Source organism: Schistocerca gregaria, chromosome 3 (assembly GCF_023897955.1).
Source record: "Schistocerca gregaria isolate iqSchGreg1 chromosome 3, iqSchGreg1.2, whole genome shotgun sequence".
In the NCBI taxonomy this organism is placed as follows: domain Eukaryota; kingdom Metazoa; phylum Arthropoda; class Insecta; order Orthoptera; family Acrididae; genus Schistocerca; species Schistocerca gregaria.
This window is the reverse complement of record NC_064922.1, coordinates 676,249,636-676,276,373: the sequence shown is the minus strand read 5'-3', so window position 1 is coordinate 676,276,373 and position 26,738 is coordinate 676,249,636. Positions and strand designations below refer to the sequence as shown.

At 43.3% G+C, this 26,738-nt stretch overlaps 1 protein-coding gene across 1 annotated transcript in view; it reads right to left on the bottom strand.

Moving 5' to 3' along the window:
- LOC126354254 (alkaline phosphatase-like) overlaps positions 1–26,738 on the bottom strand; it is a 184,985-nt gene that overhangs the window by 99,957 nt on the left and 58,290 nt on the right. The window contains exon 2 of the mRNA XM_050003771.1: positions 23,759–23,836. Within this exon, the coding sequence (XP_049859728.1) occupies positions 23,759–23,836 (78 nt within the window). The remainder of the gene's footprint in view (positions 1–23,758; positions 23,837–26,738) is intronic.

Here is a 26,738-nt window from a genome sequence, read left to right as displayed (position 1 = left end):
AAAAAACTTTGAGAGATGAGTGAAGACGCTAGAGGAACAAGAAGGGAAAACTACAACGCCCACTATAAATCTTTCGATAACATCTAAGATACTAAATTTCATTGATGCAAGGAAGAAATATAAAAATTAAACAGGCAAAAGGGACTGGAGACGAATAAAACACGAGAGCGACAGAATGATCAAAACCACGTCAGGGATGGCAAGATGATAAATCCAAAGCCGCTGAAGCATGCATGCAAGATAGACAGCGCGCGCGCACACACACACACACACACACACACACACACACACACACACACACACAAAGAAATGGATAAAACGGAGCCAGCTTTACGAATAGATAAATCCTTATGGGAGATTAACAATGAAGGAAACGTAAGGTGAAATGAATGTACATAACGGCTGCATAGGGAAAAGGAATTTCAAGGCTATGTTATAGAAAGGGAAGAACAATTGGATGGAGATGGAATGGGGCTGTGATACTGCAAAATATTTAACGGAATACATAACAACCTACGACGGAACCTGGCACCTGGGATGCCATTCTCAAGGCAACCATCCGTAATGAATAATATTAAATTTAACTGGAGTGATGAAGGGAAATCACGGTAAACCTAAATAAATATGTCCTCATGGGGATTTCAGCTGTCATACCTCATAATGGGAGTCCATTGTTCTTACGACTGCGCCATGTCGCTTGGTTTGGGAGAACAAACAGTGACAACGTTTTTCCACTGGTGCCTTACGAGACTGGCAAACATTTTTCTACGACTGGTTTGATGAGATACACTAAGAATTTCTCTCCTGTTTCATCCTCTTCATCTCAGAGTAGCACTTGCAACATACGTACTCAGTTACTTGGCGGATGTATTCCAATCTGTCTTACTCTGCAGTTTTAGCCCTCTACAGTTCCCTCTAGTACTATAGAAATGATTCCTTGATGCCGTAACAGGTGTCCTATCATCCTGTCCCTTCTCCTTAGCTCCCCTGCTCTTTCTATTTCTTGCATTCCTCAGCGACTTTTATTTCTGAATTTCCCTGAACATTTTTGTACTTTCTTCTTTCATGGATCAACTGAAGTATTTCTTCTGTTACCCATGGTTTCTCCGCAGGTGCCTTCTTCGTGCCTACGTTTATCTTTCCAACCTCTATGATTGTCCTATTTAGAAATGTCTATTCCCTTCAACTGTTCTGCCTAATGAGCTATTCCTAATTGCAGTGCCTACAGACGGAGAACTTCCAGCGCATCTCATCATTCCTTGGCAATTCTGTATCCCACTTCTTTGCGTGTTGGTTTTTCCTGACCAATCTCTTAAACTTCAGCCTAATCTTCATCATTGCTACATTGTGATATGGGTCTATATCTGCTCCTGAATACGCTCTGAATTCCGGTATCTGATTTCGGAATCTCTCTCTGACCATATTATAGTCTAACTGAAATCTTCCTATGTCACCCCCACATTTTCCGAACATTCCTCTTTCTCTGGTGATTCTTGAACAGAATATTGGCTATTACTAGCTGCGATTTCTTACAGAACTCAATTAGTCTCTCTCCTCTCTTGTTCCTTGTCCCAAGACCATATTCTCTTGTAGCAGCTCCTTCTACTCCTTCCAATACAAGAGCTTTCCATTCCCCCATGGCCATTAGATTTCCATATCCCTTTGCGTACTATATTAACCTTTCAACAGCCTCATATTTTGTCTGTTTCTTCATCTTCAGCTTACGACCTTGGCATGTTAATCTGAATTCTCATTGTCGGTGTTACATTGGTGTTGATTCTCATACGAACCACCCTATCATTGAACTGTTTGCAGTAGCACTCTGTCTGCTCTATCTTCCTATTCAAAACGAACACTACTCCCGTTAACCCATTTCCTGCTGCTGTTGATATTACCCTATACTAATCTCACCAAAAGTCGTTATCTTCTTTCCATTACGCTTCACTGACGCCTACTATATCTAGATTGAGATTTTGCATTTCCGTTTTCAGATTTTCTAGCTTTCCTACCACGTTCAAGCTTTTGACATTCTACGCCCCGGCTCGGAAAACGTTATCCTTTATCCCATAGTCACCTGCCCCTTGGCAGTCCTCTCCCGAAGATCTGAATGGGGGGACTATTCCGGAATCTTTTGCCAATGGGGAGATCATTATGACACTTCTTCAGTTACAGGCAACATGTGCTGTGGATACACGTTAAGTGTCTTTAATATAGTGGTTTCCATTGCCTACTGCATCCTCATTCCGCTGATCACTGTAGATTCTTCCGCCTTCAGGAGCAGTTTCCCCATATCAGGCACAAGAGAATCCCCCGAACCTTCGGCCGCTCCTCCGCCCTCTTTGACGAGGAAGTTAGCAGAGCGAGACTTCGTTTTCCGGAAGTCTTCGGCCGCCAATGCTAATCATTCAAAATGTTCAAATGTGTGTGAAATCTTATGGGACTTAACTGCTAAGGTCATCAGTCCCTAAGCTTACACACTACTTAACCTAAATTATCCTAAGGACAAAAACACACACCCATGCCCGAGTGAGGACTCGAACCTCCGCCGGGACCAGCCGCACAGTCTATGCCTGCAGCGCCCTAGACCGCTCGGCTAATCCCGCGGGGCCTGCTAACAATAAATCGAAATTTAATCGATGGTGGGTTTCGAAACTGTGGCCGAGGACGTTTTAATTATTAATCAAAGACGCTACCCTTAGACCACGGGCACTCAGAACAAAAAAGGAATAATCGAGATTCCGAAGATTGTAGGTGCTGGAATATTTGTTCATTGCGAACTTTCAGTTAATAGGTGATGGTTCTAAAGTACTAACACACAACATTTACTTAAGCATGGAACACCTGCTCTGGCGTTCCCTCAGGGAACGCGCTAGGAAAACTAACCGTAAGACTTATTTAAGAAATAAGACTGAAAAAAAAGATGAACTTACATTCGTTGATTTAGAGCGAGCTTCCTACTCTGTTGATTGAGATAAACGCTTTGAACGTCTGAAGGTGGCGGGCATAAAATACAGGGAGCGAAGGGTCATATACTACTTGTGCAGAAACCTGCGATCAGTTATCAGAGTTGTAGGGAGGCAGTTGTGGAGGACGAAGTGAGGCGTGGCTCTAAACTAACCTCCATGTTGTCCATTCTGTACACTGGGTAAGCAGTAGAGGAAGCAAAAGAGAAATTTGGGAAAGGGATTATTGTTTATGCTGGAGACATTGTAATCGTCCCAGAGGCAGCGAATGAAGATCAGATGAGTTGAATAGGAAGTGAAATGAAAACAGGTTTATAATGGACATAAAAAACTAAGATATTACAGTGGCTGTGTTGTGGACATTCGCCTTTCACGGGCAAGTGCTCAACTAGGAGAAGTTTGGAAGGTAGAACATGAGGTACTGGAGGATCTGAAGCTGTGAGAACGAGTCTTGAGTCGTTCTTGGTTGGCTCAGTCGTTCGAGCACTTGCCCGGGAAAGGCAAATGTATCCACCTTGGTCACTTTAACCATACCACTAAAAATAAAAAAAGGAAAACTATCCTGTCTTTTTTCAGGCGTTGTTCGTAACTATTCTCAAAATTTCTCCAGAGGTGAAAGGCTCCATAATTTTTGATGTATTTACTTAATTCTTGATTGATTGTAATTATAAATTTGTACAAATGAAAATGTTTCAATGAAAACGTAATTCAAACTATAAACTAAAATGGCTCTGTAGATGGCTTGCACTTCTTGAGCTGAAAGAATCTTTGTTCACATGATTCAGTGGGAGTTTTCTTGTCCAATGCCACTGGCGTTTTCTGTTTCCAACAATGCCGTCTACTGCATCTGCAACAGACTCATGCTGCATTGCTAATGCCTCAATGAATGCAGCGTTCCTTGGAAGAGCCAGTCGCTTTCCTTTCTCACTGCTTGTAATTCAGGGCATTCCGTCTTCAAGGTGACGATGCACAGTACGTTACATTGAGCTTGGCACTAACCAACTATCTGAAAGATTTATGGAAACATTGCACAAGTAATTTGCAAGAGAGTGTGCCACCTCAGTGTGCTTTCATGAAATCATGATTTGTGTTTTGCAGTTACCACCGGTAATCAGATTCCACTTTCTCCATTTCGCCGAAGATGTAGTCGATTGTTATTCTGTAGTCGATTGTCAACCACTTGAACCATGTAAGAGCATGATATACGGCGAGGGGAAAGTAATAGTCATCCAGACTCAGAAACCAAGTATCAATCGCGTCAATTGTGACATGGAGATAAGAAGATACTATCTTGTTTGTCAGTTGCCAAATACCGGAAGCGATGTTGATCGGTGTGCTTTAGGCGACAGCTTGGGCAATTAACATTCGGGTACTTCGTTTCTTCGACGTTACGCAGAACTGCCCGCAGTGGGGTGACGTAAGAATCTTTTGCCTTCGACGGGCGCGTTGTGGAGACATCCGAGACCACATACCTGTATTCCAGAATGAATAGAGGAATTGGAGAGTTGTATCGCAACGTGCAACGCCGACACCAGTTGGACATGAGAGATCTGGATCTGGACCTCCAACAGACGATCGAGAATAGGACCATCATTTCAACATATGGCTCGAATAGGGGCAGCTGCCCGTTCTCGGGTATTAACCAGTTCCTGCCCTCCTCAACGTAGAGGGAAGCTGAGCTTGTCATAACGTACTTTGAATGTGTGTCCTCTGGATAGGAAACAGGGGCGACAACACCCAGCATGAGATCTCGCTCCCGATATCCAATACCAATGACTTGTTGATGTTCAGATGATTGGCCGCAGACCACCCACAGTTCACATCATCTGCCCCCTGACCCCCCCCCCCCCCGCCCCCAGATGAGCAAACTGCAGAGGTCACAGCTCTTTAGCGACACATCAACAGATGTGTTAACTCATTTCACATCACCTATACATGTCAACCCTGCGTGAAATCGAATTAACTTCCACTAATGTACTGTGAAAACTACTGATCGTTGCAGAATGTCTTAGTGTTTCGAAACACTGACGGTACAAAAAAAGTGAGAACTTAAAATTCAAAAAACCTTAGTCTGACGAAACTTCAATGTTAACCGTTTTCGTTCCATTTGATGTACAAAATTACATGGTTTGAGAGCGTCCCTGACATTCAAATCTGTGTCTGTAAATAAATTGTCATTCACATCAGTATTGAAAACATTTGAGACATGTGAAACAACATTACAGAACCTAGCCTTTCACGCTATCTGTTCACAAGTTAGAAAACAACACAGTCGATTTATGATCAACAACAAAAGGCTGTAATTCGAGAGGACGTTGCTGTTTTGTACAATATGGCAGGTCCCATTTTACCAGTGCAATGGTGTATCATGCTGGCGGTTACAAAACATAATGATTTAGTCATTAGACCATGCCTTGTAATAGAAGCTCCTAATGTTACTAAACAGAGAACCCTGTAAGATTTCAGCAATTCATTGACAAAGAATACCGTCCGCGTGCTGGCATCTAACATATTTGCTCCATAACTTGTCTCTACCGACCTCTGTGTAAAGTTTATGTCACATATTTCAAGATGAAGATGAAGAGCCGGCCGGGGTGGCCGATCGGTTCTAAGCGCTTCAGTCGGGAACCGACCGACCGCTACGGTCGCAGGTTTGAATCCTACCTCGGGCATGGATGTATGTGATGTCCTTAGCTTAGTTGGTTTTAGTAGTTCTAAGTTCTAGGGGACTGGCGCCCTTAAACGTTAATTTTCATTGTGCTCAGAGCTATTTGAACCATTTCATGAAGAAGAAGAAGAAGACGAAGAAGACAACGACAACAGCCAGCAGAAGACCATGATTCTAAATAGCAGAAGATTCTTGTATTGTAGTTTCTAACATGTGTGAGAATGGTTCTGATCTATCTTCCTACAACGGTTGCACAAGGACGGTCTGTGAGCGTTTTAGGAGTTTTGTGTTGAACCTACTCTCTCTCTCTCTCTCTCTCTCTCTCTCTCTCTCTCTCTCTCTCTCTCTCTCTCTCACACACACACACACACACACACACACACACAGACAGAGTTTAGAAGAGTGCAGGAGTACGGACAGTGATGTAATCAGAAAATGGTCTCAATGTCAGTTCCTCTACAGTCCCTGTACAGAAGACATTATCGGTAACAAAAATTAGTGTATGGGTTCAAGAGTAACTATATGTTAGCGAAAAATTAAAATCTTAGATTTTCGTAATCAAGGTTTTTTTCTGTGACTTCATAAAATCATAATTATACGTACAGGATGCTAAAATTTTGATATGGGATGTTCCCAAATATTAAGCGAGATTCCGAACTATTCTAAGGCTGTTTTACTATTAAGATGGTTAATGACAATGTGTGGGGGCCGATAAAATACAAACAAATTAAATACAATTGTTGCCAGAGATGTCAATTAAGCTAAAATGCACAATTAAAATAACCAATTAAGGGATGGGGGTCGTTGAAGAGCAATCAGAAAAAAGCACACAATTGAAACAATTTAATAACTTCAGGGTATAAAGCACTGATCAATTATTTTCGTTAAGTCGGATGTCTCGCTTTTCCTCTTCAATTACGCCAGACATGTGAATATGTTCAACTATAGGCAATGGCTGAATGTATGAAAAAAAAAAATAGAGTCAGATATGACTGCAGTTCTGAGTGTCAACTGAATATCACTTGCTGGCGTAGCACGAGCACGTGTGTTTACCTTTCGTCAGTGGCAGCAGTGACAGCTGTCAGCGCGAGTTGTGAACCTGAAAATCTGTTCTAAATCTCTCTGGACTGTTAAACCCAAAACTGATACATTTCCTACGTCTTCAGTGAAGCCGACACTCATAGTTGTTCCCTAGGTAATTTAATTGGCATCGTACACGCTGTTTGGCTGGAATAGCGTGTACGCCATTGCCCTGAAATCGCTTGCAAGCGTTAATCATCAGTGCTCGGTGCGATTCTCCGGACTAGGACACTTTGCAGCAGTTTATCTGCTTATGAGTTAAGAGGAGCCTGTGAACAAGTGTTCACATAATGAATATCGGAATCGTCTCTGTGTGGTCCGAGTCGCCTTGTTACAAGAGAAAGAGGGAGTGTATCAGTCTATAATTTGCCTAGATCAAAGCTGGTGGCCCCGCGTTTTCTTTGTGGACAGTAAGAAAATTCTGTACGCGTAACTCCACCCACTAGAGTTTCTGTAGCATATCACAGATTTTTTTTTTTTAAGGCAAGTTTAACTTCTCCTACGGAATACTGAAATAAACAGCTTTTCCTTTCATGCGAGTATTTAATGTAGGTGGCAACAGTAACTCACCAGTGCTTTGAGTTGGGTTTCTCTGGACGTTTATCTGCCATCTCCTGCCCTGATCCTGTAGAGAGGCTTTCCGAAGGGTAGTCGTTAAAAGCAGGGGTAAGAGTGGCTCTCGCCGACGGCTTGTACAGTGACTCCGGTGTCTCATTTCGAACACTAAATGTCCTGGTGTGTGGGTTTCGGCCTAACATTGGCACGTGCGTTGCCATCTTGATATTCTCCTTCTATCAGAACTGCGGTCTCATAGCACGGTTCTCGGAAATTACTTGTATACAATTACTAGTATGAGCGTTAGTGGATTATATGCAAAAAATGCTCGCTTCTTTATTCGCTTTGTCTACCAATAATTCGTACATTTTCTTGTAACTAAGTTGTGTGACGTATACATTTAACGGTAATTATTTCAGGAAGGTGTGTCATTTGTTTGACACCTTACACGTTTTGTAAGCAATTTTGTCGTCAAGGAACAGCCAGTTTCAGACAATCACTCACACATCAAGAAAAATGCTATTATTTCTAGATTCTACAATGAGTTATAATTCAGGTGATGGCTACTTTGTAATCAGAGGTTATGAAGATGAAATAATGCAGGACTTCTTGTAATAAATACTTTTAAACACACAATCGTGACTATATAAAGAAGAACGCTCATGATTCCTTGAGAATAGACACAGTCGATGTTTATTAGTTATATGTGCAAAATAGGTACAGTCTGAATGTATTCCACATGTTCAAATTACAAACTGTCATACCTGAGGCCCTTAAATTAATTTCATATATGAAATAATGATACATATTAGCATCTGTAAGTACATTTATTACGTCTGAGAGCATGCCTCTTCGTTATTTTGTAACATCCAGAGTAGTTAAAAAAAAAGCAAGCCGACGTCGCAGAATATGGAAACAGGACGAATATGCAGCATTATGGTACATCTGCGAACAACTGTCTGAAGGTGAAGACCTATAAATTTTACCCTATGTTTCACAGTGACAAGTATCAGGTACCCAGTGTTCCACTAAAGCTCTCTCCATCCCAAACAATTTGTTTCAGTTAGTCATTATGTGGTAATCAACAGTGTACCAGTGGACTGATGGTATGGAAAAGAAACCATTGATATGGAATGATGTACTGTAATAAGCACCACAGTGATAGCGCAATCAGTTTTAGTAATTTTAACAGTTTTTTCCGTAACTTCAACGCCAACCAATGACACTTCATAGTCCTTTCTGTATCATCGGTAAACCATCCTTCCCTTACTTTGCGAGTACCATATACTAGCCTGTGAATGTAGTCAGATGACTGTACAGTACGTCCTTAAGGTTATATACACCTAAGTTTACCAGACAGCGTCCTAAACTGATGCAATTAGGTTATCTACATATTTCTAGATCATTGTTCATAGTCATAGACAGGCATCTTTCACTAGATCAACGGGAGTCACAGAGTGTTCTCACAGTCATAGGATAAAGTTGGAGACTGAAAGATCTCTGTGCACTGTCCTTGACGAACCCTCCCTGCAACACTGTCGCTGATTTAATTTGCATCTGACTAGAAGTAGTAGGATACTATAACCACCACCAACATCTCATGAAGGAACAGTGCGTACAGAGTCCGCAACTGCTGTACAGCGAAGAGAGTTCCACACCAGTCTTTCTTACACCAGCCATCCAAATGCACATGATATCTCCAGATTCATGCATGCTGAGGAGCTTAGCACCCGTTATTGGTGAATAGTAGTCACCAGAGCGTTGTGGCGATACGACTAATGGTTAAAAAGGAAGGTTTAGTGTATGCACAATGAAGCTCCAGATGGATGCAATTAGAAACATTAGCTATGCAATCAATCATGAAGTGTTATTTCAGCGTCTGGAGTCAGTAGCGAGGAGGTACTGGCAACAAATTTAACATGTGCACTCCTTAGGCTACATTGTTCTGTACTTAAAAACGCTCTATATGTTAAAGCCATATTATTTCTGATTTATTAGTCATGTGGAATTCAGCGCTCTTATGTTCGACATGCAACACTGTGCAAGTTTTCTACCACAATCACAATGGTGACAAACATTAAGATGGCAAAGCTACTTCCTTCCACACTATCCTGGCTTCCCACGAAGCGACAAACTCGTTCCTCTCTATGAGGCTTATAAACCAAATAGAGTGAGGATGACTGCTGTTCTGTCTCTTAGGAAATTGGCGTATTTTATACGTCTTTTTTAAGTCAGAAAGCCGGCAGGAGTGGCCGAGCGGTTGTAGGCGCTACAGTCTGGAAACTCGCGACCGTTACGGTCGCAGGTTGGAATCCTGCCTCGGACATGGAGGTGTGTGAAGTCCTTAGGCTACGTAGGTCTAAGTAGTTCTACGTTCTAGGGGACTGATGACCTCAGATGTTAAGTCCTATAGTGCTCAGAGCCATTGCAACCATTAAGTCAGAAAAGTACATAGCCTCAATCACATTTCTCGTGTCAGTTGTGCTTGTCAGTAGTAGAAGCGGTTTTGACAAATGCAGCCATACGTCTCAAGGAAAAGGAACAACTACATCTTGCTTGGGGGTAAACGCCACGATCAGTAGCCAAAGGAGATGTAACAGTTTTATTGCTGTTTACAGTAGCATCATCACTGCCCTGGCAGCTTTCCTATTGCACACAGAAGTCATAGTCTGAAGTTAAGTGGTTTTGATATGTGTAATACATTATAGCAATTTCGTCCCAATACCACAACTCTGAAGTAACCCGAGCTCACACAGATGTAGGCATCATTCTAGAGACCACGCTAGGGAGTGCCGTAAGTCTGTTGAACACACTGATTCTTCTCCATAACACTTATGTAGTAAGACTGCTAGTGAGAACCAACTTTAATTCGGCAACATCTGCATTCGACTGCATAGGTGACAATGCCCTGGAGTGGGATACATATGTGTTGCCTGCTTTAATATAGTGCTTCTGGTGAAGTATGTGTTATAGGCAACCACATAATTTTCAGGGAAGGGCGAATTAAAACTGAATGCAGACAGAGCATAGCTTTTAAGAGAGGGGATCCCTAAACGTACAAAAATACGATGGGGAGGGGGCCGTTCAGTATGGACGAAAAAACTATGGGGCAACCTGGAATGGCCAATACAAAGATGGGACAGGATGTTAGATTCCCATTGGGAGAGGCAGAGGGAAGAACACAACATGTTTCGAGTCTTATTGATGGCGCGAAGTTTATTGTGTGGATGCATGGGTAGCCTACCAAGAGTTGGCCCATATTTGAGCAATTACAGATTCTATATAAAGGCATTATTAAACCCCAGGGGGGGTCACGATAAACGGTGCGTAGTTGGCCGCCCCCTGGCGAATCAGGAAGTTGATTACCATCTATACCTATGTGACCAGGAACTCATGGGGAACTAACCAAACAGTATCACCAAGATCAGCAAGGAGACTGTGGATGGTTGAGACCAAGGAGTGGTGGGGAAGGCTCTGAACAATAGCCTGAAGGCCACTTATGGAGTCCACACATGAAAAAATTTGGGTGACTGAGGACTGTTTAATGAAGTAGAGGGCATATTAGAAGACCATCAGTTTCATCATAAACACCCCCATGTGATGGTGTCCTGTGGCAGCAGGAGACGTGAAGACATTACACATGATCAGCGAAATTAGGGCCATCGGTATAAAAAATGACATCATGAAACTCCTTTAACTGTGTTTGATACAGACAACAGAATACCATTCGAGCGAGGTAGGTTTTCGGAGCGTGGATGAGATCCGTCTGAATGAATGTGGGGTTGTGGAACTACCCACGGGGGGAGGGCGTCAGGCGAGAACATGGAGAGAAGACGAGAATGGTGACTGAAGTCACAGTGGAGAGAAGTAAGGTAAACCCACCCGAAGGTGGGCAGCGGGCTGAATATAATAAAAAGGATGAGCAGGCCTAGAGTGGATAGTGATGGCGTAGGAAACAAGGAGCTTGTATTGCCGAACGGAAAGGGGAGGGATCCCACTGTCAACCAGAAGACTACCGACAGGGCTAGTTTGGAAGGTCCCAGCAGCTAAACACATAACACAATGGAAAACAAGGTCCAAGAAGACAGCATGGAAGGGGCAGCTGATCCACAAACCTGAAAACCATAATGCAGATGAGACAGAACTAATGCCAGGTAACGATGGAGAAGGGTCAAACGATGGGAAGGAAGCGAAGAACGTTGAGTTTATGAAACCATCCAACATCCAAATGACAGATATGGGCAACCCAGTAAGATTGTTTTCAAAAAGAAGATCTGGGCGACCACAGCCAGGCGACGCCGTCGAGCAGGGCTCTGATTCGGATGGATCGTAGTATAGCGACAGAAATTCACCACCATCGACTTAAGTGGGGCGAACTGAAAACCGTGGCCTTACGTAAAGTATGCTGCTGGCAAGACAATTAATGCCTTCACTGTGTAATAGCAATGGAAATCCAGTCGACGACAGTGGTGCCAAAGCAGAATTACTAAACACAGCATTCCGAAATTCCTTCATGAAAGAAGACGAAGTAAATATTCCGGAATTTGAATCAGGGACAGCTGCCAACATGAGTAACTTCGAAGTAGATATCTTCAGAGCAGTGAAGCAACTTAAATCGATAAAAGCAAGTCTTCTGGTCCAGACTGTATACTAGTTAGGTTCCTTTCAGAGTATGCTGATACAACAGCTCCATACGTAACAATTGTATACAACCGCTCGGTCGACGAAGGATCTATACACGAAGACTGCAAATTTGGACAGTTCACATTAAGATTCAAAAAAAGTAGTAGGAGTAATCCACTAAATTACACGCCTGTATCATTAACGTCTATCCACAGCAGGGCTCTTGAACATATTATAAATTACCTAGAAGGTAACTGACTACTGACACACAGTCAATATGGATTTAGAGAACATTGTTGTTGTGAAACACAACTAGCTCTTTTCTTATATGAAGTGCTGTGTTCTATGAACAAGGGATTTCGAATTCATTCTCTGTTTGCAGACTTCCATAAGGTTTTTAACACTGTACTGCTCAGGTGGCTTGTGGTGAAATTGCGTCCTTATGGAATATCGGCTCAGTTACGTGAGTGGATTCGTGAGAGAGGTCAAAGTTCGTAATAACTGACAGAATGTGATCGAGTGAAAAATTAATGATTTCTAGCGCTCCCAAATGTAGTGCTAAAGGCCCTCCGTTGTCCCGTATCTATATAAACGGTTTGGGAGACCATCTGAGCAGCCGTCTTACGTTGTTTGCAAACGATGCAGTCATTAGTAAAGTCATCAGAAGATAAAAAACCGGCAAAAAATTTACAAAACGTATCAATAAGGTACAAATATTTGCTAATGACCCTAAAAGCGAGTATGTATGAAGCAATCCACGTGAGTGCTCAAAGGAATCGATTAAACTTCGCTTATATGATAAATCAGTCAAATCTGAAGATCGTAAATTCAACTAAATAGCTGTCAATTCCAGTTACTAACTACTCAAATAGGACGGAACAAGCAGAAAATATTATGAGGAAGGAAAACAAATGAGAGCATTTTACTGGCAGTACACTTATAAATAGAAACAGATTTACTAAAGAGATTGCTTACACTACGCTTCTTCCCTTTTAGAGTGGGATACGTACCAGATTGGATTAACAGAGTACATCGAAAAAGTTCGAAGAAGGGCAAGCACATTTAGTATTATTGTGGAAAAGGGGGAGGGGGAGGGGGAGGGAGAGGGAGAGAGAGAGAGAGAGAGAGAGAGAGAGAGAGAGAGAGAGAGAGAGAGAGAGAGAGACGTAGACAAGGTACAGGATTTGGGTTGGACATAATAAAAAGGCATTTTTCGTTGTGGAATCTTGACGAAATTTCAATTACCAACTTTCTCCTCCCTATGCGAAAAGGTTTTGTTGACGCAGACCTACATTATCATCATAATAGAGTAAGAGAAATCAGAGCTCGCATAGAAATATATAGATGTTCGTTTTTTCCAAGTGCTTTTAGAGATTAGAATAATGGAGAAACATTATGAAGGTGGTTTGATGAACCCTCTTGCCAGGCATTTGCAAAGTATCCATGCAGATGTAGATTTAGAGTGTCCATGTAGAAGCATGCTCGATGGCAGTTGGGAGTTGATGCTCCTCAGAGGTCACCACGTGTGAGTGAGTCCAAATACAGAAATCATCCACATACAGAGGAGGAGTGACTACTGTTTGACAGAGGCTCTGGGTCCATTAGTAATGATGAAAGAAAGGAAGAAAGAAAGTTAGTACTGTGAAATGCTATTCTCCAGGACCCACTAAGAGTCGTGAACACTGCCAACCCAGACTCTGAACGACTGGTGGGCAGAAATTGGCGAATAAGAATCCGGAGGGGGTTCTGAATATCCTCATCATTGAGCATAAGGAGGGTGTGTCGTAGGCCCTATTAAGATGGAAGAAAACTGAGATAAGATGACGAAAGGCCTGCCAAATTGTGGTTTCCAATTGAAGCACATGATTGATCAGAGACCGTCCCTCCTGAAAATCGCATTGGTAAGAAGATAAAAGTTCCAGAGATTCAAGGACCAAATTGAGCTGTCAAGCCACCATCCATTGTAGTAACTTTCAGGGGACATCAGTCAGGTTGACTGGCAGTAACTGTCCATGGTCGACAAATCCTTACCAGGATTGAGAATGCGAATCGCTATTTTGTACCTCTATTCGGAAGGGAAAGTGCCTTGGAGCCAAAACGGTTAAAAACCTGGAGGAAATACTGAGGTGTTGAAGCAGTTGGTTATGGATGGAACCAGGGCCAGGAACTAAATCATGGGAAGAAGAGACGACCAGAAGCAGCTCACATTATAGGATTCTTCCTCACAAGCTGTATAACGAAACTGGGAAGCTTAAGCCCACTGTTTTCAGAGGAGGAAAGCTCCTGGATTGGAGGCTGATATCGATGCCGTCTCAAAATGGGTCACGAGATGATGTGTGGAAACTGACAGATTTGTACAAAAGCCACCTGGAAGGACAGTCAGAATGGAATATTGCCATTGAGTACCTTGGGAAGTTCAGAGTGTAGCCCACACGAAGGGACAGAAGAACCTAGACAGGAGATAAAGCATTCTGAACACACCCATTTGCTCTGTTTGATGGAGCAATGTGCTATGATGTGAAGATGTTTCAAGGTAATAAGAGTGGCAGAGGGTGAGTTCAAAAAATGGTTCAAATGGCTCTGAGCACTATGGGACTTAACATCTATGGTCATCAGTCCCCTAGGACTTGGGTTAGATAAGTTTAAGTAGTTCTAAGGACATCACACAACACCCACCCATCGCGAGGCACAGAAAATCCCTGACCCCGCCGGGAATCGAACCTGGGAACCTGGGCGTGGGAAGCGAGAACGCTACAGCACGACCACGAGATGCGGGCAGAGGATGAGTGCCACTTAAGGTGTTGCAATACACGATTATGGTCATAGATAGAGATAGCGATGACCATGCTCCACTAAGAAACTGGTCGATGGTGAACAGGGCATGCCAAAGGTGGAACTGTAATTCTGTACCTTATCAGACAGATCATGGGTCACTTCGTCAATACAACTTCACAAAGAAGGTGGACGCACGACCTGGGAGGCCAATCAGCGTGACAATAGCCCAGCAGGTAACCTGTTAATCAGGGGGTGGGATGTAGTAGTAGTAGTAGTAGTAGTAGTAGTAAGTGTAGTAGTACTAGTTGTTGTTGTTGTTGTTGTTGTTGTTGTTGTCTTCAGTCCTGAGACTGGTTTGATGCAGCTCTCCATGCTACTCCATCCTGTGCAAGCTTCTTCATCTCCCAGTACCTACTGCAACTTACATCCTTCTGCATCTGCTTAGTGTATTCATCTCTTGGTATCCCTCAACGATTTTTACCCTCCACGCTGCCCACCAGTGCTAAATTTGTGATCCCTTGATGCCTCAAAACATGTCCTACCAACCGATCCCTTCTTCTTGTCAAGTTGCGCCACAAACTTCTCTTCTCCCCAACCCTATTCAATACCTCCTCATTACTTACGTGATCTATCCACATTATCTTCAGCATTCTTCTGTAGCACCACATTTCGAAAGCTTCTATTCTCTTCTTGTCCGAACTAATTATCGTCAATGTTTCACTTCAATACATGGCTACACTCCAAACAAATACTTTCAGAAACGACATCCTGATACATCAATCTATATTCTATGTTAACAAATTTCTCTTCTTCAGAAACGCTTTCCTTGCCATTGCCAGTCTACATTTTATAACCTCTCTACTTCGACCATCATCAGTTAATTTACTTCCTAAATAGCAAAACTCCTTTACTACTTTAAGAGTCTGCATTTCCTAGGCTAATTCCCTCAGCATCACCCGATTTAATTTGACTACATTCCATTATCCTCGTTGTGCTTTTGCTGAGGTTCATATTATATCCTCCTTTCAAGACACTGTCCATTCCGTTCAACTGCTCTTCCAAGTCCTTTGCCGTCTCTGACAGAATTACAATGTCATCGGCGAACTTCAAAGTTTTTACTTCTTCTCCATGAATTTTAATACCGACTCCGTATTTTTCTCTTTTTTTCCTTTACTGCTTGCTCAATATACACATTGAATAACATCGGGGATAGACTACAGCCCTGTCTCACTCCTTTCCCAACCACTGCTTCCCTTTCATGGCCCTCGAGTCTTACAACTGCCATCTGGTTTCTGTACAAATTGTAAATAGCCTTTCGCTCCCTGTATTTTACCTCTGCCACCTTCAGAATTTGAAAGAGAGTATTCCAGTCAACATTGTCAAAAGCTTGCTCTAAGTCTACAAATGCTATAAACGTAGGTGCACCTTTCCTTAATCTTTCTTCTAAGTCGTAGGGTCAGTATTGCCTCACGTGTTCCAACATTTCTACGAAAGCCAAACTGATCTTCCCGGAGGTCGGATTATACCAGTTTTTCCATTCGTGTGTAAAGAATTCGCGTTAGTATTTTGCGGCCGTGGCTTATTAAACTGATAGTTCGGTAATTTTCACATGTGAGCACCCGCTTTCCTTGGGATCGGAATTATTATATTCTTCTTCAAGTCTGAGGGTATTTCGGCTGTCTCATAAATTTTCCTCACCAGCTGGTAGAGTTTTGTTATGACTGGCTCTCCCAAGGCCGTCAGTAGTTCCAATGGAATGTTGTCTACTCCGGGGGCCTTGTTTCGACTCAGGTCTTTCAGTGCTCTGTCAAACTCTTCACTCAGTATCTTATCTCCCACTTCGTCTTCATCTACAACCTCTTCCATTTCAATAATTTTCTCCTAAAGTACATCGCCCTTGTATAAACCTTCTATATTCTTCTTCCACCTTTCTGCCTTCCCTTCTATGCTTAGAACTGGGTTGCCATATAAGCTCTTGATATTCATTCACGTGGTTCTCTTCTCTCCAAATGTCTCTTTAAATTTCCTGTAGGCAGTATCTATCTTACCCCTAGTGAGATAAGCTTCTACATCCTTACTTTTGTCCTCTAGCTATCCCTGCTTAGCCATTTTGCACTCCCTGGCGATCTCATTTTTGAGACGTTTGTATTCCTTTTTGCCTCCTTCATTTACTGCATTTTTATATTTTCTCCTTTCATCAATTAAATTCAATATTTCTTCTGTTACCCAAGGATTTCTACTAGCTCTCGTGTTTTTACCTACTTTATCCTCTGCTGCCTTCACTACTTCATCCCTCAGAGCTACCCAGTCTTCTTCTACTGTGTTTCTTTCCCCCATTCCTGTCAATTGTTTCCATATGCTCTCCTTGAAACTCTGTACAATCACTGGTTCTTTCAGATTATCCAGGTACCATCTCCTTTAACTCCCACCTTTTTGCAGTTTCTTCAGTTTTAATCTACAGGTCATAACCAATAGATTGTGGTCAGAGTCCATATCTGCCCCTGGAAATGTCTTACAATTTGAACCCTGGTTCCTAAATCTCTTCTTACCATTATATAATCTATCTGATAACTTTTAGTATCTCCAGGATTCTTCCATGTATACAACCTTCTTTTATAATTCTTGAACCAAGTGTTAGCTATGATTAAGTTATGCTCTGTGCAAAATTCTACCAGACGGCTTCCTCTTTCATTTCTTAGCCCCAATCCGTAATCACCTACTATGTTTCCTTCTCTCCCTTTTCCTACTGACGAATTCCAGTCACCAATGACTATGAAATTTTCGTCTCCCTTCATTACCTGAATAATTTCTTTTATCTCATCATATATTTCTTCAATTTCATCGTCATCTGCAGAGCTAGTTGGCATATAAACTTGTACTACTCTAGTAGGCATGGGCTTTGTGTCTATCGTGGCCACCATATTGCGTTCACTATGCTGTTTGTCGTAGCTTACCCGCACTCCTATTTTTGAATTCATTATTAAACCTACTCCTTCATTACCCCTATTTGATTTTGTATTTATAACCCTGTATACACCTGACCTTAAGTCTTGTTCCCCCTGCTACCGAACTTCACTAATTTCCACTATATATAACTTTAACCTATCAATTTCCCTTTTTAAATTTTCTAACCCACCTGGCCAAGTAAGGGATCTGACATTCCACGCTCCGATCCGTTGAACGCCAGTTTTCTTTCTCCTTATTGCCCTTGCCCTTGCAACTACTGAAAAGGCTGCTGCCCCTCTTCAGAAACCACATGTTTGTCTGGTCTCTCAACAGATACCGCTCCGTTGTGGTTGCACCTACGGTACGGCCATCTGTATCGCTGAGGCACGCAAGCCTCCCCACCAACGGCAAGGTCCATGGTTCATGGGAGAGGAGGTGCGAAGGGAACGAGATAATCAATGGGAAATGGTTGCTATGAAAGTGGTCATCATGAAGGGACGAGTGTAAGGAAGGCACAAGGGGAGAGAGAGAGAGCGTGAAAGATTAACTGCAGAGAAAGTGTCAAAGGAAACACTAAATGAGTAGGCGAACCATAATTTAGAACGCAAAGGTCGTGGTCAGCAAGAATCTGGTCAATGAGGAGCTTCCAACTAGATGAGAAAGCAGTCTCCTTCAAAGGGTGGTGCAATTAAGATCCACAAGAGAAGGAAGAGAGGGGAGAATTGCTGAAGGACGGAAATTAAGGCAGCAGATGTAGGTGGTCTGTCAGGATGGAGAGAGAAGTTGCAAACCATCATAACAGAAGTCACGTGGTCCCAGATGACAAGTGCTTCCAATGCTGTACAAAGTGGGATTCATGTAGCAACAGTATCCATATGGACCAACATGCAGATGCTACCAGAAGCCCTCAAAGGGTTGACCTGGTCCTTACAGAAAGTATAGCACCCACTAAGGGTAGGCGAGTAAGCGTCAGTAAAATGAGATTCCTGGAAGACAACAAGCCGGTGAGTAAAAGTCAGTAAGGGATTGCAACTCTAGTAGAAGACAGTAGTATCCGTTATAGTTAAACAGAATGAGCAGTTCCAAATGGGAGGCGAATGGGCTGGAGCCAGTCACAGTGCTGTGTCACCATGCATAATCGACAAGCGTGAAATGCAGGAGGATCTGAAACGAATTGACGCATGGTGCAGGGAATGGCAATTGAATCTCAATCTAGGTAAATGTAATGTGCTGTGGATACATAGAAAGGAAGATCCTTTACCATTTAGCTACAATATAGCAGTTCAGCAACTGGAAGCAGTTAATTTCATAAATTATCTGGGAGTAGGCATTAGGAGTAATTTAAAGTGGAATGACCATATAAAATTAATTGACGGTAAAGCAGATGCTGGACTGAGATTCATTGGAAGAATCCTAAGGACATGCAGTCCGAAAACAAAGGAAGTAGGTTACAGTACACTTGTTCGACCACTGCTTGAATACTGCTCTCTACCAGGTATGGTTGATAGGAGTTAGGGGGAGAGCGGGAGCGAGAGAGAGAGAGAGAGAGAGAGAGAGAGAGAGAGAGAGAGAGAAGAGAGAGAGAGAGAGAGAGAGAATCAAACGGAGAGCAGTGCGCTTTGTTACAGAATCTTTTAGTAATCACGAAAGCGTTACGGAAATAACAGATGAACTCCAATGGAAGAGTCAGCAAGAGAGACACTCTGTAGCTCGGTACAGGCTTTTGTTGAAGTTTCGAGAACATACCTTCACCGAGGAGTCAAGCAGTATACTACTCCCACCTACGTATATCTCGCGAAGACACGATGAGGATAAAAAGAGATTAGAGTCCAGACAGAGGAATACTGACAATCTTTCTTTCCACGAACAATACGAGACTGGAATAGAAGGGGAACTGATAGAAGTACTCAAGGTACCCTTCGCCACACACCGTCATGTGGCTTGCGGAGTATGGATACAGATGTAGATGTAGACAGTGAGGAATCTATAAATAAGGTCTTATACTCAGGTTGCAAGGGGAGGTGGCGCAACCAGCGGCAGTGGGTGGCCCTTTTCCTGGGACTTGCGTTTCTTCTTCTTCTTCTGTCATAGGCTGAGGACGGCAGGGCACAGAGGGGGAGCAGGCTTTTGTATGATCCATGTTGTGTTTGTAGGCCTCAAGTCTGAGAGATGCCAATGGGAGGGGTCCCAGGAGGCAGTCCTGTCTCTGGAAAGGATCAAAGAAGGGGGCACGTCTTCGGCTGGGGAGGGGGAGGGGGAGGTGGAGCAGCACCTGGAGGGAAGGGTGTGAGAGTGAAGAAGAAGGGGGGAAAGAGAGTGGAATTGGACCAGGATAAGGAAGATGGAAGAGGGGGAAGGCATTTACCAGAGCCAAAAGAGTAAGTTGGTCAAACATTTGACGAGCCTTTCCTTTCTTATAAGCAGGCAACCTGGTGAGTGAGGAAAATGAAAATCGTGACAATTAACACACATAGTTGGAGGAATATAGAGGCAGCTATCATGGACTGTGTGTCCACAGTCACCACATACAGGGCCCACCGTACATTAGGTAGACGTGTGACCGAAACACAAGCACCAGAAGCGCTTCATGGGTGGCAGAACATATGACTTTATGGCAAACCGATAACACATAACCTAGACCTTCTCTGGGAGAGCGTCTCCTCCAAAAGACATTTTAAAAACTTCGGTAGTCATGCGAATGTCCATATGACCTTTCTGCACACCTTGTCAGTCCAGATTGCCTGGTGTTCCTCATGCGTTTGAAGGGTGACATCTGTAGGAAAAATGACTCTCTGCACGATGTTCTAAGAATGACGGGGTGTAACTGACACAGGGACTTCACTAAGATGGCCACAAGCATGAAGAGCTGCAGATTGGGCAACAGAATAAGTTTTAATCAACATATGAAACCGAATGCATCTGACTGGGAGACTCCACTTCTCCAAACTTGTCTTCGAAGTTTTCCTCGAGAAGTAATGGCTTTGTTTGGTGAATGTGTCCCCGTTGCAGGCAATGGCAGTATGAAGCAGGCAAAGTGTTTTACCTGACAGTGTAGGTTCTCTTCCTCCCTGGGTCTATCCAGGGAATGGAAAGATGCAGGGTCAAAAGCATCAGCCATCCATGAGCCGTTAGCAACAGAAAAGGTGGCCATAGAAAGACGGCCGAATTTTTTGAACTTGATAATTTCACATTAAAAGCCTCCATCCCAATACCATCTACTCCCAACAGGTTCTCTCTCCATGGGCACCATCCACCTACAGAAAGGGGTGTCGACATGCCAGCTGTTGCCGTGAGTTCTGGTCCCGGCGGAGGTTCGAGTCCTCCCTCGGGCATGGGTGTGTGTGTTTGTCCTTAGGATAATTTAGGTTGGGTAGTGTATAAGCTTAGGGGCTGATGGTCTTAACAGCTAAGTCCCATAAGATTTCACACACATTTGGGCATTTTTGCCGTGAGTTCTGATTCTCCAGAATGACAAGCAACCAATCCTAGGTGTATAAGGGAAGGAACAGCTCACGTGTCTGAAGTGTGATTCCTGTATTGTGATGGGGCTCATCCAGATAGGTACGAAAGAGCCACACCACACAGGACTGGCTACAGGTACTGGTGACCTAGTGGGGCAAAAGGGGGTACGCCTGGGAAGGAAGATTGGAATGAAAGGGGAGAGGAATGCACGCCATAGACGATAGGGAGGGGTTTGGTCCACAAATGGACCACACTACAGACGGAGCATTTAGAACTGGAGAACAATCTCCAATGAAGGACCAAAAAAGGCCAAAAAGGAAGGATGAAAGAAAAAAATCAAGGGGAACGAAACCACACGGTACACAGGAAACTTGTAGGATAATTAAGACGACATAAATAACACGGAGAAGGGGGAAAAAGGAGGGGGCAGTAGTGAAGGAGCAAGGACGTAGAGGGAGGGACCTGGGCAAGGAAATGCACCTTGGGAAGGAAAAATGGACTGCAGTAGCTCGGTGCCCCTTGTGGGCCACGCACCAACTAACGAAAGAACCGTTGGCCTCCTTGGGAAGACCAGTCACAATTGTTCGAGACTAGTTTGGAGAACGTTCTGGACAGTTTGAGTAAATGGTATGGCTACCCCGATCGTCGACACGGGTCATAATCGAGATGTCAGTTTGTGAACGAAGTCCTGCACCAGGAACTTTCGCAATTATAAACTGCTATAGGGGCAGCCCAGCTCAAAATATCTGCACATTACTTCCAACGATTTATGGAGTCCATGAAACGTCGAGTTGCTGCACTACGCTGACCAAACAGAGGTCGGAATCGATAGTAGGAGCTATCCCATGAATTTTGTCACCTCTGTTTATGTTCAAATGGCAACTGATATTTTTATGTGATACAACGACATAATAAATTTGAGACGTTTTACTTTACTTGTACTGCGAAACCTAGCTTCTTGCCGATTTCAAGATTCTAGGTCAACGGAAAGTCCCCTATAGGTGTCGATATGAGAGTTGTCGAGGATCAAAATATGTGACATAAATGAAATTTTTTATGAGGGCACTGACTTACAGACTTAATTTCTTACACCTCCGAGTGACCACAGACCTTGCTATGTGACACACATTTGCGAGTAGCCTTTTGTGAAGAAAATTGTTCTGAACAGTCAGACGGACTGACGGACAGACAGACAGACAGACAGACAGACAGACAGACAGACAGACAGACAGACAGACACAGCAAAACGATTCTGTAAGGATTCCTTGTTTACAAATTCAGGCATGGAACCTCAAAAATTCCAAAATCCGCCGGAAGTGTCGTCCCGTTGTTGGTATGTGATGAATTTCAACTTCGTACCTCAACCCGTTCCTGAGAAGAAGTGTTCTTTATATACAGACGGAGAGGCAGGCAGGCAGACGTTCGACTTAGTAATCTTAGCTCTCTGCCTGTCCGAACAGGCCTTGGAAGGCCCGACGGTGCAGACCGACCGCCATGTCATCCTCAGCCCACATGCGTCACTAGATGTGTATACGGAAGGGCATCTGATCAGCACACCGCTATCCCGGCCGTATGTTAGTTTACAAAACCGGAGCCGTTACTTCTCAATCAAGTACCTCCTCAGTTGGCTTCACATGGGCTGAGTGCACCCCATTTGCCAACACCGCTCTGCAGACAGGATGGTCACCCATCAAAGTGCTAGCTCAGCCTCACAACTCGTAACATCGGTGGTCTGACGCGAACTGGTGTTACCACTGCGGCAACGTCGTTGACAGTGATCCTGTAAGGTTTCCATATTTACGGACTGAGTTACAGAATAGTAAATACTAATCAAAACACCCACATTAGACTGGCAGGCTGCGATTTTTTCCGATATACGTGGAAAACCACTAACAGAACCCCTAAAACCATGGATCATAAAAAACTGTGTTGCGGTGGCCTCGGCAAGACTCTCCCCATCAACCAACACGCTGTCCAAGTATCAAAACACAGCATCATTTACAGGGTCAGGCTGACAGTGAATGCTGTTGAATAAAGTGAGAAGCTGTACTCGATGTTGTGTATTTCTCTATCGAAGTATTGGTCCCAGGGCCGATTTAATGCACAAGCAACACAAGCAGCCACTTTCAGCACCAAGCTAAGAGGGATGCCTTAGTGGAAGAATTGTTATACTGAGTTTCACAATGAGTGAGTGTACCATGTAATAGGGTACTTACACCTGTGTTCTTACCTTTTGTTCATGCTGTTTATATGTATTTGTAACGTAATGGATGAGGAGTACTCAATGTTACAATTATAACCTAGAGAAAATTGAATTTTCTTAATGGAGTTTTTGTTTCCTTGCAGATAAATGCTTGCTTTCCTGTCACTCGTTGAAGTCTGAGCCCCAGAGTAACATAGCATGTCACTGACGAGATAGGTCCAGCAAAAAATGGAACCAACAAAGGTCGCTGAGTGTTTCAAAGACAAGCTGGGTGACTTGATTATTTCAGTGTGTGCCACGAATGCAGACATATAAGTACAAAGAAACAAACCATTAATAACTACCTAACTTTATCTTTCTTTGAAGAGGTTACTGGATGCCTGTGAAAACCGCTCGTATAATAGCACTGTATGTTCCAGCAATCGATACATGAATGAATAAATAAGTAAATAGATATTTCGCCAATGAACAATTTGTACTTACCTTTTTCTCTGGCGTTGTACGAGATGCCTCTCTTCGATCTGGCTTGGCAAGCGATCTTTGGATGCATGATACTCTCATCTAAAAACAAATGAAAGACTGTTGTCAGATATAATTAATGATAGTACGGCAATATTGTCAAACTGCTTTCCCTTGATCTACAAAAATCCAGTAACATGTATTTAATCAGTCTAGAAATTTATTTATAATTCCTCTACTTATTTATTAGCAAACCTTTCTGGGGCTATACCATTACAACCTTGTACTGAAGAAACTGGCTATGCCTGTTAGTCGTTCATACTTATTTTGGCGTTCGACATACCTGTATGATACTAGGTTGTTGCGATTGAAGTACAACTACTCACGAAGTTCCACTGCAGTAATTACTGTATGTCAGCGAATGCTAATGCGTTAACGCGGAGCCGATTTACGTTGGCCGCCAAGTCCTAATCTGGAATTGTACGACATCTCGATGACATCTCCGGTGCTCATACAGATCGAATTGTGTAAGTAGCAGTAAATAGTAACGTCAACATAGTGCCTCTCTCACTTGCTCAGCTCACATCCCGTTGCTAACCTGATACATATGGAAAACTTTCTATACGTCTTTCTTGTTTTCACAGCGCCAGATTGGCACCTGGTGGGCCAACTTGGAACTTATTTTTTTCCAGGGTAAATATTTTCCTCATTAACGCATTAGGAAAAATTACCACGTTTCGCTGTCGTACGATGGTTGCAGCCCACACTGGACCTCTGTGAATGGCTGCACTTTAATTATAACCACATGGTATTATTAGAAAAATTTGAAGATCCTTGATGCAGCGGGTTTCGTCACCTACACTTTATCAGTATAATTTAAGGTGCGTTATTTAATTAAAATGATCCAAAAAAGTGGGTCATACCTGTGGGTCTACTAATCACGCAGATTAGAGGTCAAGTGATTTGGATAGTGGCCCAGCAAATATTTGTAAACTTATCGGAAGAACGAGCATACTTTAACCATTCTGCAGGATAGGGCCAAAATTTAAACGTTACTCTCTTCTTCCAGTCCAGGGAAATTGTCTTTATCGACGAATTGTTGCGCACTATGCATGATCGAGGGTGGTTTTGATCACAATCATCTGCTCAGGGGCGGTCCATGAGAACACCCCGGAATCCACGATTTTTGGGTACGAAAAGTACCAACTACGTTGCCGGCCGCTCCTATAATTTCTATGCACGGCTGATCGTCGAAATACTGAGATGATATTCTCGTCGACGTTCGTAATTTTTTTCGGTATTATTACAGTTACAGAGATCCAGACGAGGAGAGTAATAGTATCATTAATCTTATCAACATCTACAGCTAAGCTCTAGAAACCACTACGAACGGATGGCAGAAGGTATGTCTAGTGATTTTACCGCATCTTAGTTTTCTTTTCACATAAGGAGCGTGGGAAGAATATGTGCTCAATTGCGTCTGTGCGCCATGTGATTAATCTAATACTGCTAGGAAGTCTTTCGCGACGGAGTCCTTTGACAGCAAAAAACCATGAGACTATTCGAATTTCGCGGGGCATGTATACAGAGGAGCTTTTATCATATTTAACGATGTCTTCACGATCATGACAAGATAGACACGCAGTGAAAATTGTTAAGAAAAAGAAAAAAGGGCTGCGCATGTCAAACAAACCTGTGAGCACTCGTGCTGCCCTTGTCTGTTTACGTTTAGTGGGCTACCCGCTGTTGGTACGGGTTCCACATGTCTTATCAAAATTCTGGCGTGGCTGTTTGTAAACTTATACCATTTTCATGGCGTCCACCATTCGTGACAGTATACAGAAGCGAAGCTTAAAAATGAGCGTGACAGGCAGAGCGAGAAGAGAAGGAATACTGTTCGCAATCCGTTTAAAATTGCGTTTACTGCAGAAATCCTATAGAGGTGTGTAGCTGATGGGGTTCGATGCAGGAGCTCGGCGGGCACATTCTCGCCTGCGAATGTGCGCACAGGCGCCAGGCGCCGTTACGGCTGGGCGCCCGTTATCTGCAGCCTATCATAACAGGTGGCTCAGACAGCGCGCTCCGCCAGCAGCGCCGCGTGTCGCGGCTGCATTCCCAATGTGGAGCGCTGCTAGCACTCTCAGAGTGTGTCGCCGCGGTGAAACACGGTCAAGGTTGCCGCAGGAAAGCGACTGTGCCAGGGCCGCCCCGTGGTCAGGTAGTGTAAATAGCAAATTCTGTACTCCCCATTCCTCCGCCTGTGAATAGGAAGCACACTCGATGGACCTTCTTTCCAGAAAAAAAAGACAGTCTCTGTTGCAATATTTACTGCTCGCGTTTCGAGCTGTTATCGCATCATCAGATTAACTGCAAAACATGATTTGCGAATCTATCTAAACCATTAAGTGGCTGATTACGTCATGGTGCTAGGATGCAGACATACCATGCCGCAAGGCCACGTTAGTCAGAATTAAAAGACTTGCTGGAAATTACCTCAGTCAATACAAAAACCACGGAAAAAACCGTGTGAAGCGAAAAACGCAGTCGTCAAGATGAAGATCAAAATCCCGAAACGAAAAAGAAATAAAAAAGACCATGAAGGAAGGAAAAACCAATAAACACGCAGAAGCCAAATATCGAGGATAAGGGAGCTCTCCAAGCACACCGTCTTTTATTGGAAATATGGAATCACAGTTGCTGCAGCAGGACAGAGCAGAATCAAAGGGTTCGTACATAAGAACTGTACTTCTTAGTGGCCCTTCAAGGCTTTCAAGGTGACCTTTTACAATTTACAACATTTTATGTTGGCAACCGCGTCTTCATTTTATATTTACACGATACTTGGGAAACTTCCCCAGTTCTCCTCGTTAGGCGTCCCTACTTCTTCGCTCGCGCTTTGAAAATCAAAGAAGCTGAACGATTTACGCTGCTTGTCTCCAAAGCCATCTGGAACTCATAACCAAGAGAAAGGCGTTCGTAAAGTCAAACAGGTGCTGTAAGTAAA